This window comes from Muntiacus reevesi, chromosome 5, assembly GCF_963930625.1.
Source record: "Muntiacus reevesi chromosome 5, mMunRee1.1, whole genome shotgun sequence".
NCBI lineage: Eukaryota > Metazoa > Chordata > Mammalia > Artiodactyla > Cervidae > Muntiacus > Muntiacus reevesi.
In genome coordinates this window covers 122,268,347-122,285,077 of record NC_089253.1, presented here as the reverse complement: position 1 = coordinate 122,285,077, position 16,731 = coordinate 122,268,347, and the positions used below count along the sequence as shown (strand labels likewise).

Genomic DNA, 16,731 nt, shown 5'->3' with positions numbered 1-16,731 from the left:
CCTGGAGAATCCCATGGATGGAGCAGCCTGGCGGGCTGCAGTCCACGGGGTCACAGGGAGTCAGACGCCACTGCACAACTAACACAGCACAGAGCCTGCCACGTATCAGGCGCTGCAAAGACAAGTGACAAGCTCTCTGGGCATGAGCTCTGTCAAGGGGAGTCCTGATGGCGTCAAGATGCAGATGCGAAAGCGCCCCGCAAAGAGGGTGGTGGCTGCTGCCCGTGGGGGGCGTGTGCCCGATGCTGGGGAGAACAGCACGGCGTTTGTTCTTCAAGGTGGGTGACTTGGATGAGAAAACGCGGTGAGAAAGTTAAGGGTCATCTGTTTTATCATCATCATCAAATCAATATTTTATTTGAGGTGGCTTCCCAGGTGGCGCTAGTGGTAAAAAACCACCTGCCAGGGCAGGAAGCGTAAGAGACGTGGGTCTGATCCCTGGGTCGGGAAGATCCCCGGGAGGAGGAAATGGCCACTCACGCCAGTATTCTTTCCTGGAGAATCCAGTGGTCAGTGTAACCTGGTGGCCTACAGTCCATGCGGCCACAAAGAGCTGGACACAACTGAAGCAAGTTAGCATGTGCAGCATGATATAAATTTATTTTGCAGATCTTGGAGATATCATGATTTCAGGTCAGACCACTGCCATAAAGTGAATGTCTTAATGAAGGGAGTCACTTTGTTTTTTTTGGTTTCCCAGTGCATATAAACGCTTGTTTATACTGTACTATAGCCTACTAAGTGTGAAAATCATTATATCTTTAAAAGTGTAAATTTCTTAATTAAAAATACTTTATTAATTTTAAAAAAAGCCATCACCTGACAACCCAGGTTTGCCACTAACCTTCAGTTTGTAAACAATGCAGTATTTGTAAAGTACGGTAAAGCAAAGAGTAATAAAAGTATGTCTGTGCAGAAGAAAACTGAAAGATGACTGACAGTGTAAAACATGCTTAGAGACCCTCCAATGTTCCTGCTACAAGAAGTTGGTACAGAAAGGATATGCAAACAGATTCTGACATAGTTCTTGATTTTGAGCAGCTGAGTTTCCCGAGACACTCTAAGCTGAGAAGTTGTAAGAATGGAAGTGGGAACAGAGATAGGAGAAATTGGACCAATTCAGAGTTAATTGTCAGTAGGGTGAGTGAACTGAAGTCACTCAGTCGTGTCTGACTCTTAACGACCCCATGGACTGCAGCCTACCAGGCTCCTCCATCCATGGGATTTTCCAGGCAAGAGGACTGGAGTGGGTTGCCATTGCCTTCAGTAGGGTAAGAGGTCTGAAATTAAAAGATGCTTGCTCCTTGGAAGAAAAGCTATGACCAACCTAGACAGCATATTAAAAAGAAGGGACATTACTGTGCTGACAAAGGTCTGTCTAGTCAAAGCTATGGTTTTTCCAGTGGTCATATGTGGATGTGAGAGTTGGACTATAAAGAAAGCTGAGCACCGAAGAACCGATGCTTTTGAACTGTGGTGTTGGAGAAGACTCTTGAGAGTCCCTTGGACTGCAAGGAGATCAAACCAGTCCATCCTAAAAGAGATCAGTCCTAAATATTCAGTGGAAGGACTGATGCTGAAGCTGAAACTCCAATATTTTGGCCACCTGATGTGAGGAACAGATTCCTTGGGAAAAACCTTGATACTGGGAAAGATTGAAGGCAGGAGGAGAAGGGGACGACAGAGGATGAGATGGTTGGATGGCACCATTGACTTGATGGACATGAGTCTGAGTAACCTCCGGGAGTTGGTGATGGACAGGGAAGCCTGGTGTGCTGCAGTCCATGGGGTGGCAAAGAGTCGGACACGACTGAGCGACTGAACTGAACTGAACGGAACTGAAGGTAGGAGGTCTGGTGGCCAAGGTGGTGGCAGGAACTGGTGATGCTTCAGACAAACATGTGAAGTGAGTGCAGAGGGAGGAGGAGGACCCGGGCTCTCCATGGAAATTTCAGACCGTTCCCAGTTCTTAATTTTTTTTCTCTTGTAAAAATTCATATCAAAACATGTCTTGCACTTGTAATAATTTTAGCTGCTACATAAAACACAAATCTCAGATAATATTCCTAGAAAGATATCTTATATGTAAATCTCCACATGAAAAATATGTAAATGTAGAATGATGTTAAATAATGAATTATTTACAAAGTATGTCATCTTGCAATGCTAAATAAAATTAATCTCTTCCTTTAACATTATATAAATTTAGAGTTGATTTTATTTCTGAAATTTGCATGTTCTCTGAATGACTACAGGGCATTGGATTAAAATACACTATAAAAATCTGTAGAAAGAAACAGTGGATTTTAGTAATTTGACTAAACTTGTCACTGATTTTGACCTTTTTTAACTTCCTGTATTTAAATTGTGAATAAATATTTTGCTACTTCTTGCAAGGACAAATAGAGTTTATTTACCACTGACTCTCATCAAAGAGAAATTTGACTTCCATGATTTAATGCTACTCTAAACAAAGAGAATACTGCCAAAGCCTGTTTTATTTACAGAAATAGCTTGTTTCATTTAAGAAGTCATTTTATAAAACTAAAACCAACTGTGAGCTCAGATGAGAAACGTTAGACTATATTAAGGGAAACCCACATGCTTGCACACACACTGAAAAATCCAGATGAAAGTGTACTGCTTTTATATCATCGATACATACTTTCTCTCGTAACTCACATGACTCTGGCTGCCGAGACAAAGTGTTTCCTGGATGTGGAACTAACTGTGGTCACGTGTGGTGGTGGTGGTGTACTTGAGTCTCCAAGAGGGACATCGAGTTCTTTAGGATTATTAGACCTTCCAAAATAGTGTGGAAGAACATCATGACGAAGATTCTAGGACAAAGATCTAATGAGTTATTAAAGATTTGTAACCTAATCAGAGTGTATCCTCAGGGACATAATAGTGTAGGAGGGAGAAAAACACATGTTTTAAAAAATGTTGTAAAAATAACCATTGCTAAGATGTTCCGCAGAGCATTGCCTTATATAGGCAGCTAACTGTTCTTTGCTGTCGTCTATGAAGACCCACTACAATGCACGAGAAACAATGGGAGGCTATCTGCTGAGTCAGTCCAAAGCAACTCGAAGCAGATACTAGGTGGCTGTTGAGTAAGGTTTTTTTCACACGTTTATTTTTGTATAATTTTCTATTGGACTTTAGTTGTTTTGCAATGTTGTGTTAGTTTCTACTGCATAGCAAAGTAAATCAGCTACACATATACATATACTCCCTCTTTTTTATATTTCCTTCCTACCGCAGAGCATGGAATACAGTCCCTTGTCCTATACAGTAAGTGATCCTTAGTTATCTATTTCATTTGTATTAGTTATCTGTTTTATACATCAATCCCAATCTCCCAATTCGTCCCACCACTACTCCCAAATTATGACAAATACCCAACTTTTAGCTTTAAATCTTCTGCATATCCTGTTTTCTATCCCTGTCTTTATAATGATTAAATATAAATGGAAACCCCCTTATAAAGGGATTTATTACATGTCAATCTCTTATAAACATATTAATTCAATTCTCTGCTTTCTGTTATAACTTGTAACATGTGACAAAAGTCATGCAACATAATTCATGAGGGATGATTTAGTCTGAACTAATGAAAAATCTAAATTATGAATTGCCAGGAAAAATTATCAGTCTGCAATTATCTAAGCACATCTTGAGGAAACCCCTTCCATGAGCCCATGTTAACCAGTGGGGGCAAGTTCTGTGGGCAACTCAACTCCATCCCATCTTTCATTCGAAATATTGGCAGGGCACAGACTCTTTCCCTCAGTACTGTCTAATCTTCTCCCCATCTTACAGAGTGAGCGTGGCAACATCATGCAATCCATAAAAATTCAAGAGGATATTTTTATTCTTTGACAGGTCATCAGCCTCTCTTGGTGGGGTTTATTATACCTAAGAAGTTCTATCGAGTCCAACAAGTTCTCCTTTCAAGGGAAATTAAATATCACATCCCAGAGGTCCCAATTATACTATGGTTAAAAGGAACATATGAATCAAGAAAGCCCTGGTTTTTCTAGAGGGAAATTCCTGTGTTCTTTTACAGAGGAAGCCTACTTCCAGATCCCTGGCATCCTAAGTTTGGGGACAGTTTAAGTCAGACCTAAGTTTAAGTCATTGGCAGGGCTTCCCTGATGGATCAAATGGTCTTTGGAAAAGACCCTGATGCTGGAAAAGATTAGGGCAGGAGGAGAAGGCAGTGGCAGAGGATGAGATGGTCGGATGGCATCACCAACTCAATGGGTATGAATTTAAGCAAACTCTGGGAGATAGTGAATGACAGAGACACCTGATGCGCTGCAGTCCATGGGGTCGCAAAGAGGGGAACACAGCGTAGTGACCGAACAGCAACAGGTCAGAAGGACCAAGCTCCCTTGGACTCGCTCACCAGAGACGGGGAATGAGTCACAATCTCCATAAACGTCGTTTGCATTTTACGGTGCTCTGTTAACGTGCTTCAATACTGATTGATGGGTCGTCTGACAAACATACTGAAATGTGATCTAAACAGTAAGAACTTGTTCTGATTACCAAACTGAGAGACAATGGAACAATGACATTTGCGATTTATTGGTGGCTTTTCTTTCCTGGCACTCACTCTGGTGATGAGGTGATCTTTGTTTATATGCATTATGAGGACAATCCTTTCCCAGGGATGTTTAAGAGTGTGTTTGTTTTTGGATAATAATTTCAATGTTATGAGTTCAGCTAAGCTTACTACATTGTACAGCGTTGTTGAGAGAGCCATATATTTCACATGATTTCGTTTTTGTTTTAATCGTGGGATAAAGACAGCAAATAAGTTTAGACTGCTTTTTCCACTGATTTTTCAAAACACATGAACAAAGTTAATACCCGGGAAGGCAGAAGGGCAGAACACAGACTCTGATGCCAGGAAGAGCTGGTTAAACCCTGCGTCTATCATTTGCCAAATGTGTTACAACAGGCCAGGCACCTAACTTCTCTAAGGCTCAACTCTTCATCTATAAAATGGAAATATTATGAGCATGTGCTGCATAAAATTTATCTAGAGAAACAAATGCAGATAAAATAAATAAAATGCTTGGCATGAATTATACTTCAATAAATGTTATTATAGTAGTAATATTTATTTCTACTTATTAAGAAATGATACAGGATGTATACCCCTTTGATTAGATTAGTGTTGATCCAAGAAAATGTAAAGAGGTTTGCAAAAGAAGGGTCTTCCTTGTTGGCTCAAAAGGTAAAGAATCTACCTGCAAAGCAAAAGACCTGGGTTTGTCCCTGGGTTGGGAAGATCCTCGGGAGAAGGGAATGGCTACCCACTCCAGTATTCTTGTCTAGCGAATTCCATGAAGAGAGGAGCCCGGCGGGCTCTAGTCCATGAGGTCACAAAAAGTCAGGCACGACTGAGCAACCAGCACTTTACAAAAGAGGGCCTATAGAAAATGGACCTTTAGCAGAATAAATCTTTTCACCTCAAATAGGAAATGAAAAAAATCACAAATTTGAACATATCTTTTGAAGAACCCTTAGACCCTTCCAACTGTAAAATTTGTATAAGAGAATGAAAGCATAGCCTTTTCTACTCATTTTAACAGATAGTCTTTTCCTTTGAAGTTGTGCATTTTGAAGGTCTTTATATCAAGAGATTTGTTGCAATTAGCCAGGGCAATTACCACCCACTTTCTTGGACCCAATGGAGTGCTATGAGAACATTTTATAACAAATCTCCAGAGTAAATTAAAAACTAAATTAAAAAGATCAGTTCTAATTAGTTATAAGAAATAACAAGCTTCATATGCAATGTTTTAGCAAGAACAAAAATAGATATGAAAGTATCACTGTGTAAGTATTAGAGTTCTAAAAGCCATCTAGGTCTCCTACATAAGGCAGGCAGATTCTTTACTGTCTGGGCCACTGGTGAAGCCCCATTAAGTATCACAGTTTTGAGTAAAAGCTAAAAGCTTACATTTAAAAAAGTATCATTGCAGAGACATTCAGCTAATATTTCACACAGTTTTATCTTTGCTTAAAATGTATATTTCTTTTCTGCAAAGATTCATTCTTCATAGTGAAATGTTAACGTCTTAGGAGTAATGGAGCTTCTGTCTGACCACTCCACCAGCTCATCCTCTACCGCAACTTCTCCTGTGCCCAAGAAAAACATGTTTCTAGTTTGCTTCTGTTAAACTCTTGATAATAGAAATTACTATTGCTGTATTATCTAAGTATTTATTTTGTGTTTTCCCAAAAGGATAGATTCAAGTGGAAAATACACATTTAAACACACAACGTTCACATTTTGAAGATGTCACTTGCAGCTGAAATCTCTAAAAAAAAAAAAAAAAACCTCTAAAATTTAACTATACTCTAGTGTAAATGGCAACTGATCAACTATCTGTTAGAGAAACTGAGGCACAGAGTTTGAATGAAAGAAGTGAAGGTCAGTTTTCTTTCTTTCTGGAGCTCATAGCTGCTGACTCCTAAAACCTCTTTTTTCATTAGTAACCAAACAATGTAAATTAGAAACTTGCTTCATTCTAAAATTCACTTCTCATAAGTTAATGGCACAGTACTATAAAATAAGGTAAAGATTTATTGCTAAGTTTGTGTGTATAGTAATAAAAGAATTAGAAGGCTGAACATAAGGTAAATGTGAGTTGAATGGAAAACAATTGAAAATGCGTAGTTGAGATGCTAAACTCAGTCAAGAGAGTGAAGATACAGCAAAGAAGGCCCACTGAGAGGCAGTTTGTGGCCAATGTAACAAACTGATGCAGAATTCAATAAAAAGGGTTTTCTTTGTTACCTCTTCTGGAATTTTTTTCAGATCCCAAACAATTATAAGACTATAGATCTTTTATAAAATGAGATGTACAAAGTTGTTACACAAATGTTAATTGCAAAAAGCCTATATTTTAATACATGCTTAGATAGTTCATATATGAACGTGTGACACATAATACATTATATACAAGAAAAGATAGTAGTTGAATTTTATTGTGGTTGCTGTTATCAATTCATGGTAAAAAGTAGTCTAAATATTTGAGAAAGTAAATGCATTTCCGTGAAAGACAAGAACAAACTGCATATGCAATATTATCTACCTCCTATCAATGTCTTATTCCATAAAAATAGGTATGTTAGGCTTCATATGTAAATATTTAGCACAAATACATTCTAATGACCCCACTTTTGTCCTAAGGATTGAATACACATTACATTTATATAAAGATGTTTATTGAAGCTCAATTGTAGCAAACATATAGTTTTGGGTCAAAAGTATCAAGCAATGAATTTCACATATTATACAGAGAATAATCTGTGCTACAGAATTGTAAACACCATATGAAGATAACAAGATAGGCTTTCTTGAAATTTTAAATTAGATTAAATAAGCCTGAAATACTGGACTAAATGCTAACATATGGAATGTAAGATTTCCAAATGTTAGTTTAGTTAACTTCCCTGTAGTACACACATTCTATTTTTATGTCTATTTCTGGCAGCAAAATAGGAAATCATAAGATGCATTTCAGCAGGACAAGGAGGCCATCTTGAGGTCACTCTAGAAATGTACATGTCCTTCTTACTGGCAGCACACACAATTTATGATTTAAAAAAAAATATAACCTTTGAGCAAAGTTAATATTCCTAGGATAAAATATTGTCATTTTTCTTCAAAAACAAAGTGGCAAAATTTCTCAGAGCGTTTAGATTTACTTGAAAGCATCCTCTTCTCACTTACCCCCTGTCTGTCTGTCTGTCTGTCTGTCTCTTACACACACACACACACACACAACACAAGACACATACGCAGACTACAAAGAAGCTGCTTCTTGCTGGCCGACAGAGATGGATAAAACCTAAAATAAGCATAAGACTGTACAAAAACGCTTCAGCAAGACTGTCTTAAATATTTTTCTACAGTTGTAAAACAAAAGCTTCCCACAAAGACCAGTCCACGCCCTTTGTGAATTCACTGTGTATCTGTTCTGCCTCACTAGTTCTAGAAAACCAGAAACCACCTTGAACTGGGGTCTGGGCCGCCCCACGTCTGTGTCTCCTATGCGCTCTGAGTTACAACCGGACTCGCGGGGCCATTGGCAGCGTGCTCCGGCCCCTCGGCACCCTCCGTGGGCTTGGCGCCTCCAGCCTCTTTCTCTCCTTCCGGAGTCTTCTCCGGGGCCTCTGCGGGGCTTGTGCAGTTAGCATCCGGCTTAGCTTTGTCCACCTCGTTATCAAACTCAACCTTATCTTCTGGGTGCTTGCTTTTCTTTACTTGTCCATTCTGGGCGGGATAGGTGCTGGCAACGACGTCATACAGGAATTGGTATTGCTCCTAGCAAAGAGAAGAAGCCAGGGATTACACAAAAGAGGTTTATGTCCTTTTTTCTTCTTTTTTACATCAGACGAAAATGAACAAGATTTAATCATTTATTTGTGGGAGACTCTGGGTAACAGAAAACTATTCCCATGTGTTTTCATAAAAAGATTGTTTCAAATGACTCACTCTCCTTAGGGTTCGAAAGGACTGGCCTTGTGGCCACGCCAAAACGGTGTTTGGTCCCCTCTCAGGCCATATGGGGGCATCTCATTCCTAAGCTTTTGCAAAGGAACCCATCGTGGATGCCCGTTCTTTTGGTTCATGCCTACATATCACTTAGCGTATGATCCAGAGTATTTCAGGACGCCAGGCTGAGCCCCTCGGGTTAAATTCAGTGCCCTCATTCATCTTCTAGTGATCTCTGTCATTTCACTCATGTGTTCAGTCACCCAATTGTGTCCAACTCTTTGCAGGACTGTAGCCCACCAGGCTCATCAGTCCACGGAAATTTCTAGGCAAGAATGGGGAAGAAAAGGGTAGCCATGTCCTTCTCCAGCAGATCTTCCTGACCCAGGGATCAGACCCGGGTCTCTTGCATCTCCTGCACTTGCAGGCGGACTCTTTACCACCGTGCCACCTAATACTTTCTCTGTCATTTCACTTATGACATTGCTGAGTATCTGTCTGCCTTTTCCTCACACTAAACAGTGAGTCTCTTAGTGGCAAAAGCACACAGTAGGCACTTGGTATACTTCTAACATCAGTACATGCAAGGTCAAGGTCATGCACAGGTAAGAGCTGCCACAGTCTGAGTGAGTGGTTAAGTCTGCACTGTGACGAGTGACTGACTCCCAGACCATCACCTGTGGTCACCACACTCAGGACACAACTTGGGTGGATTGGGACAATGCTCACTCAGCAGCCTCTCTGTACCCATGAAGCAGAGCAGGACCCTGTGGTCCTCGTCCCCCCCAGACCCCGGTCCTCTGCTTGCCCTTGGTCTGTGGAAAACCCTTAGTCAAAGAAGAAGTCTAATCAGAGAAGTGGGCAACAAAGGAAAACAGTCAAAGGAGACCAAATAACAGCAATGTGGTCAGGCATAGTCAAGGACCTTCAGTTCCTCGTCAAGGGCTGTAGATGATGCTCTGAGCCACATCCTGTGAGCGGTCCTATAGATACTGAAACCCCCCCAGGTGGAGAAGTTAACTATGGGATGACCGGACTGCAGCCACAACAGAAGCTGCCACAATTCTGAGACCTGGCCTCAGAGAAACGGGAAGAAATCAACCATGGAACTGAAGACTAACTGCATTTAAAACAATCAAGGCGATGCTGGTCAGACCACCGGTGACCCAGTCTGAAGATACCTGTGAGGGCTGACTGTGCTGTGTCTGCATGCGGTCCCCACCCTCAGCCTATAAAATCCCTCGCCCGCTGATGGTCAGCGGAGCGGGGGAGTCGGCTTTGGACAGGCGTGCACCTCCCCGCTGCCCCACCTGCCAGCATCCAAGATAAAGCACGCTTTCCTTCCCACCAGCCCAGCCTCTGTATTGCACCTGAGTGGAGAGCAGCCAGACCCCACTTTTGGTTGCATCCACACCTCTTGGGAAACTGACTTTGCAGGCCCTCTGGACAAAAGGTGAGTCTATCCCACCCCTACACCTGAGCTGGCCTCGTGATTTGTTCAGCTAACAAAATGCAGGGGAAAACACGTGCCAGCCCCCAGCCTGGGCCCCCAGGGGTCTCGCTCTGCCTCGAGGAACTCCGCTGCCTTTATGGGAAGGGAAAATGTCTGGACCAGAAGAGACATGTGATCCACACGCCCCTGTTGCCACAGTTAAATGCCAGCCAACTGCCAGCCCAGGGGCACTCGAGGTCCCTCTGGACAAGCCAAATCCCAGTGGACACACCAGCGGCAGCAGACACACGAGGGGGTCTGGTCCGGGCTGCTGAGCCTGGCGTGGGCAGCAGGACCACTCAGCTGATCAGATGATTGAATTATAATGAATGCTATACCGTTCTTCAGTCTCTAAATGCCTCGGGCGGTTTGCGACACCGCAACACAAATTGGTACAAGATTGAAAGTGGAGCGGTTGGGGGGATTCATGAGCTTTTAAAGAAAGTGTTCTTCATGAACCCCCACCGCACATCGCTAGCAAACTCCCATTAGATCTCTTATTTATACTGGCAACAATCCCATGTGACCCATCATGTAAAATGCGATTTTAAAGGAGAAGACTAGAAAAGTAAGTAGAAAAGAAGTAACAGAAAGGAGAGGATGAGAGGAGGGGGACGGGGTGGAAGGAGAGAGAAGAGTAAAAAGGCAAAAGCAGGTTAAAAGCACTGATGCGCACTTACCAAGGTGGGGACCATTCCTGGCCGAGCTTTGCGGAGCGACTTCACAGCTTGAAACACATCTATCACTTCTTCTGTGTCAGCGCTTTCCAAGAGGTTGAACAACGCGCAAAATATTCCTGTTTGCTGAGATCCATCTCTATAAAAGGAAGAAAAGATTTTAAAAACTACATTTTATGGAGAAAGTGATATTGGGACAAAAATCAAAAGACAGAGATAAGAATACGCTCTTTGCTTCAGGTTTGCTGTGATTATTTTATCCCAGTCTCTCAAGAGCAGAACGCTTCTGCTAAATGCATGTTTTATGCAAACTTTTTCAACCTGGGAATATAATAGTCCTTTAGTTTAAAAACTTACACTTTAAAAATATACTTTCTCCTGTTTAGAACTTTACTGATTACCATGCACTTTAATTTATATCTTAAGTTGTTAAGATGCATATCATAAAGCCAATTTGATAGATGAAAATACTGAAATTTAGGGAAGATAAAGGCATGGCTAGAAACAGATGAAACCAGAAAAACTGGACCTGATATTCTATAAATTACTAAACCATGTGCTTCCTCTCCTCTCTTCCGCCTCTCCGGTGCTTTTTATTTTTTTTTCACAAATATTAACAATTCTGCACCAATAGAAAAAGGATACCTAGTGAAATTATTCATTAAGGAGAGGGCAGCCAAATCACTTACCAAACTGTGACAGGCATGTTACATTATAATAAAAATTCAATTTAAAGAATATTATTGGAAGATTTTTGATGTAAATAACCAAGGAATGCACAGTAGGTATTCATCTGTTCCCTAAGAAACACATACAGTTTTAAATGCTAAACTTTCCTTCTTTGGTTTTCTTTCCATGTAAATTTTACCTTTGAAAACTCAAATATATGCCAAAAAGTAGTATTTGTTTAAGGGCTTGGTTGCAGTGTATGCAATTCTAATAATAATAATGAGGCTTTCTCAAAAAGCCTCATTTCTTTTAAGCACTTCACTAGATTTATATTTCTCACCTTACTTTACTATTTTAATTTCTAATTTAGTGTAATATTTTATGTAAATAGTTTATATCATTCATCCTTCTTTCAAACCTCTTATTTAAGGTGGAGACCTATCACAGATGAAACTTAACTGTCTGCATAACATAAATTAAATAAAATCAAGTATTATTATGCATATTATTAAAAATTTTGCCTTTGGGGCTCTATTTAGGGAGTCAGGTGATGGGTTTCAAATCAAAGTTGCTAAGCATGAGATTTCAGTTAATAAATAACTTAAGATATATGTATTGGAGGCAAAACATTCTGTCCTCTGGATTCTACTGACAACTAATAGAGTGGCTCAATGCACTTATAAAGGCAGAAATAAAATGTAACATCTATCCATCCACCTGTCCACACATGTTTCCATTCATCCATTCAGGACAGGTGACATTCTGGGTTCAGCATTAGGCACTGAGTCAGGGATTGCATACCACTGATATTAAGGGACTCATAACCTAGCATTACTGCCCTAAAATATAATTATTCCTACTGCATTTCCACAATAGTTACGCTGCTGGAACACAAGGGAGAGAGTGGCTGACTCCCTCAGAGGCCTCCACTGCAGTTGTGCATTTTTAACTATTAGGAGAAATCGCCTTTAACAGGAGGTGTGAGCCAAGAGGTTTAGCAGGTTCAAGCAGGACGCTGGGTTTAACACATATCCCATGAAACCCCACCGACCTGCAGTGGACGAGGAGAGGCACATTCCTGTGATATTTATTCCCTTCAGCAGAATTCTTCTTGGGAAGTTTTTGTTTGAGATTCTGGATCATCAAGACCAATTCTTTGGGTTCTGCGGGCAGCTCTTCCCCATTCCAGTTATTAAATTGGTACTGGTACACCGTTCGCGGATCTTTCCTCTGAAACCAGGGGAGGGAACATGAATTCAGGGGAGAAACTCAGCCCATTCGATAAGTTGATTGTTACTTTTCCTTCCCAGTTACTTTCATTTAAATCATTAAAAAAGTTCATCCTGAAAACATTATATAGAGAGCTGCTTCGCTCTCATAGAGCAATGCATCTTTCAACCAGATCAATGACACCAAAGACACATACTCCTGAAACTGAGCGAGTACCTTGGAATGTCTCAGTTCAAAGGCTCGGACGGTGTACGCTGGAGATTTGTTGGTGTCCTTCATGTGAACTTCCACATCTCCGTAGGTTTGCTTCCCTTCCTCCCAGTACTGAGCACAGGCCTCCTAGACGAGAAGGAACGTGACTCAGCATCAGCTGCCCAAGGGCCCTGTCTGCTTGTCAACACACTCGGAACGCCAGCGCTCTCCTCTCGGCTCTGACTCGGGCCTCTTTCTCTCTCCGCTCTGCTCTGTTAAATATGAAATGGCTAACTGTGCTGCAAACTGAGTCCTCTTCATAAAAATCTAAAACCTATAGGAAGTATGCTGGACACCCATCCGAAGGATACGCGGGGCTGGCTTGTGCAAGGAAGCCAGGGAGAGCCGAGGTGCCCAGCGCGCCACAGGCGCGGCTCTGCCACCCCAGGCTGGGTCTCAGCTTCGCTTCTCCCATCTTTCCCTGCCTCACCACCACCTTTTCAAAAAGGATGGACTGGGCTGGTGTGGTCGTGACTCCCCCAAGGACCCAGGTCTCCCTGTCCCTGCAGGGGTCCGGGGGAAAGAGACAGCACCTTTGGAAGCTTCGTCTCTGTCTTGTCTGTGTCAGCTGACTGTCTGGGAAAGGGTCAGCCTGAAGAACACGTGGGTCACAGGAGCACCTGCTCCTCCGTCAAATGATGCCCCTAACTACAGACCCGCAGCTGCTGACCACGACAGGCGTTCCTGTCCGAGGCCCTGGTCCATTCCCTGGCTTTCCCAATTTAGAAGAAGGAAAAGATTACTAGAATCCCATGCCTTAAAGGAAAAGAAAAGAACATAAAAGAGCTACTGAGGAGCTGCTGGGTAACAGAGGGAGCTCAGCCCGATGCTCTGTGATGACCTAGGCGGGTGTCGGCGGGCGGGCACGGAGGCTCAAGAAGAGGATACATGTGTCCTCACAGCTGACTCGGCACAGCAGAAGCGGATGCAGCATTTAAAGCAATTATCCTCCAGTTAAAGTTTTTGAAAAGAAACAAACGGAAAATGAAAAAAAGAAAAACATAAAAATAAAAAAGAACTATTTTCTGTGCACGAGGGTAGGGGAGAAGGGAAAAGAGAGAGAGAAAAAGAATACATATAACCTAAGGGCATACTTATGAGAACATTGATTAAATAAGCTTTAACATATGTCAGATAAAGTGTTAGGTACTAAAAACTAAGATGTACTGCCAGGAAAATCTTGATAACTTGTGGTATTAAGAAAAGGCTCAAATATATGTAACAGGCATTAGGCAGAAGATCAAATTAGGTCCAAGGTTCACCTCCAACTATAGAATTTTATGACAGTAACTATTACATGGATATAAAGAAGATGGGATTTAGGTATGTTTTTCAGGAGTTTTATCTTTCTAGAAGAGAATCAAAATGGGAAGAGAGGGCACATTTAGATACATGGAATGTCAGAAAATTAAGGCTCAGTGAGGAGAATACAAAAGCTGTGTTAAGATTCAGTCAACAACGCTACTTGTCCAGAGTGGTAAGTGTGGAAAACGTAAAAGCATAAAGAAATGGAAAGATACATTGGGTCTGACTATTGATGGTCTTAAATGTCAGACCAAAGAGGTGGGTTTCTATCCTGCAAAAAAAAAATAAATAAACAGAATAAAGATGTGGCTGTTGTGTGCATGTGTGTGTGGTAAAAGTCACATAATCTAAAACGTAGTATCCTAACCATATCTAGCTGCACCGTTCAATCTGTTGTGCAGCTCTCACCATCATCCATCTCCCCAGTTTTTCACTTTCCTAAGCTGAAACTCTGTCCCCATTAACCAAGTCTCCATTCCCTGCCCCACCTCCTACACCCACCCCAGCCCCTGGCACCTGCCAATATACTTTCCGACTCTATGAATGGGACTATTCCGGGTACCTTGTACAAGTGGCATCAGCAGTGTTTGTCCGTACCTACTGCATACTTCTCTGGTGACTCAGTAAAGAATCCGCCTGCAATGCGGGAGACCCGGCTTTGATCCCTGGGTCGAGAAGATCCCCTGGAGAAGGGAATGGCCACCCACTCCAGTATTCTCGCCTGAGAAACCCAAGGACAGGAGACTGGCGGGCTAGAGTCCATGGGGTTGCAAAGAGTCGGACACTTTCACTGCATACTGGAATGCATTTTAGTTTTACTTAATGCATGTCCTACAAACAAATTGTACGTTTTTTTTTCCCCCTTTGTGCTATACAGTAGGTTCTCACCAGCCCTCTGCTTACACGGTTCGCTGTGTTTAGCAGAGGGAGGCTCAGGGTTGCTGTGCATTATTAGACAATCAATCTGTGAACAGTGGGCAGAGCTGGCAGGGGCTGGGGGAGGCAAACAGGAGAAATGGTCAGAACCCAGGTGAAAACTCCAGAGGCCAGCGCTTGGATGGAGAACAGGGAGAATGAACAAATGGAACCATGTGACAGGAGGATCACAGCGACTGGGATACAGAGATCCATCCAGTAAGTGATCCAGGAAAGAAGGATCAGATTTTATGACAGAAAGACCCGAAAGAAGAGATTCTCAAAAGCACAAACCTGGTCTCCACTCTTCAGTTCCGTCAGCATAACGATCACCTTGACTTTTCTTTGGAAGACCATCTGCCAGAAGTCACCGACAGTCTCTTTCAGCGGTCCCTGAGCCGCGATCATCACTTCAGGTTTCCAGTAACTCTTTAAACAGAAAAAATTGAGACCTGGTTACTGCCACTGCTGAGGAAATAGTGGATTCTTAAAGCAACCATGTGGAAAGAGAGTCACTTAACTTGACGTCAGTGCTGTTACATATATTAAGATTCTTAGGTCCCATCCTGTGATGAACCATAATGGAAAAGAATATAATAAAGAATGTGTACATGTGTGTGTGTGTGTGTGTATGTGTGTGTGTGTATAACTGAATCACTTTGCTGCACAGCAGAAATTAACACAACATTGTAAAGCAACCATACTTCAGTTTTTTTAAAAAGTGACAGATTCTTAGGTCCATAAAACAATGTGATGTCTCTATAAAAGTAATTAATGATAATACTTGGCTACTAATGGGAAATCAAGCTTAGAAGACTAATGTAAAATCAAGTTATTTTAGAAAACTAATAAGTTTTTCCCTCCAAAAATACCATTTTTTCCTTTAAAAAGCTTAATGTGATTATTTTTTAAAAAGCATCAGTTGAGTTCAGTCGCTCAGTCATGTCCGACTCTGCGACCCCATGAATCGCAGCGCACCAGGCCTCCCTGTCCATCACAAACTCCCGGAGTTGACTCAAACTCATGCCCATTGAGTCAGTGATGCCATCCAGCCATCTCATCCTCTGTCATCCCTTTCTCCTCCTGCCCCCAATCCCTCCCAGCATCAGGATCTTTTCTAATGAGTCAACTCTTCACATAAGGTGGCCAAAGTATTGGAGTTTCAGCTTCAGCATCATTTAAAAAGCATAAGCATTTCAAAATTGTCTTCATCATGCCTCTAATTTATGTTTATATATTTTTCTGCTAGAGACCCCTGGTAGCTCAGCTGATAAAGAATCTGCAGGCCTGCGGTGCAGGAGACTCCAGTTCGATTCCTGGATTGGGAAGATCCCCTGGAGAAGGGATAAGCTACCCACTCCAGGATTCTTGGGCTTCCACCAGCTCAGAATCAGCCCACAATGCGGGAAACCAAGGTTCACCACCTGGGTTGGGAAGACGCCCTGGAGGCGGGCATGGCAGCCCACTCCAGTACTCTTGCCTGGGGAACCCCCATGGACAGAGGAGCCTGGCGGGCTACAGTCCAGGGGGTCACAGAGAGACAGGCAGGACTGAGTGACTGAGCTCAGATGGCATTCTCCTGCTCTCTCGTAACCAACAGTCTGAGAATATGTACTTTAAGAAAACTGGGAAAAGAAATCAGCTCGGCTTAGTGAATATGCAAAGAG

At 42.1% G+C, this 16,731-nt stretch overlaps 1 protein-coding gene across 4 annotated transcripts in view; it reads right to left on the bottom strand.

The window, feature by feature from the left end:
* Positions 1–6,913: 6,913 nt before the first annotated feature.
* Positions 6,914–16,731, bottom strand: part of PTPRC (protein tyrosine phosphatase receptor type C) — a 120,762-nt gene continuing 110,944 nt past the window's right edge. For 2 of the 4 annotated variants that reach the window (XM_065936327.1, XM_065936328.1), the window contains exons 28-32: positions 15,359–15,493; positions 12,809–12,931; positions 12,414–12,592; positions 10,697–10,832; positions 6,914–8,353 (exon numbers count right to left, since the gene is read on the bottom strand). In XM_065936327.1, the coding sequence (XP_065792399.1) occupies positions 8,078–8,353; positions 10,697–10,832; positions 12,414–12,592; positions 12,809–12,931; positions 15,359–15,493 (849 nt within the window). In that variant the 3' untranslated portion in view covers positions 6,914–8,077. The remainder of the gene's footprint in view (positions 8,354–10,696; positions 10,833–12,413; positions 12,593–12,808; positions 12,932–15,358; positions 15,494–16,731) is intronic. The other 2 variants (XM_065936329.1, XM_065936330.1) reach the window with 1 other exon arrangement.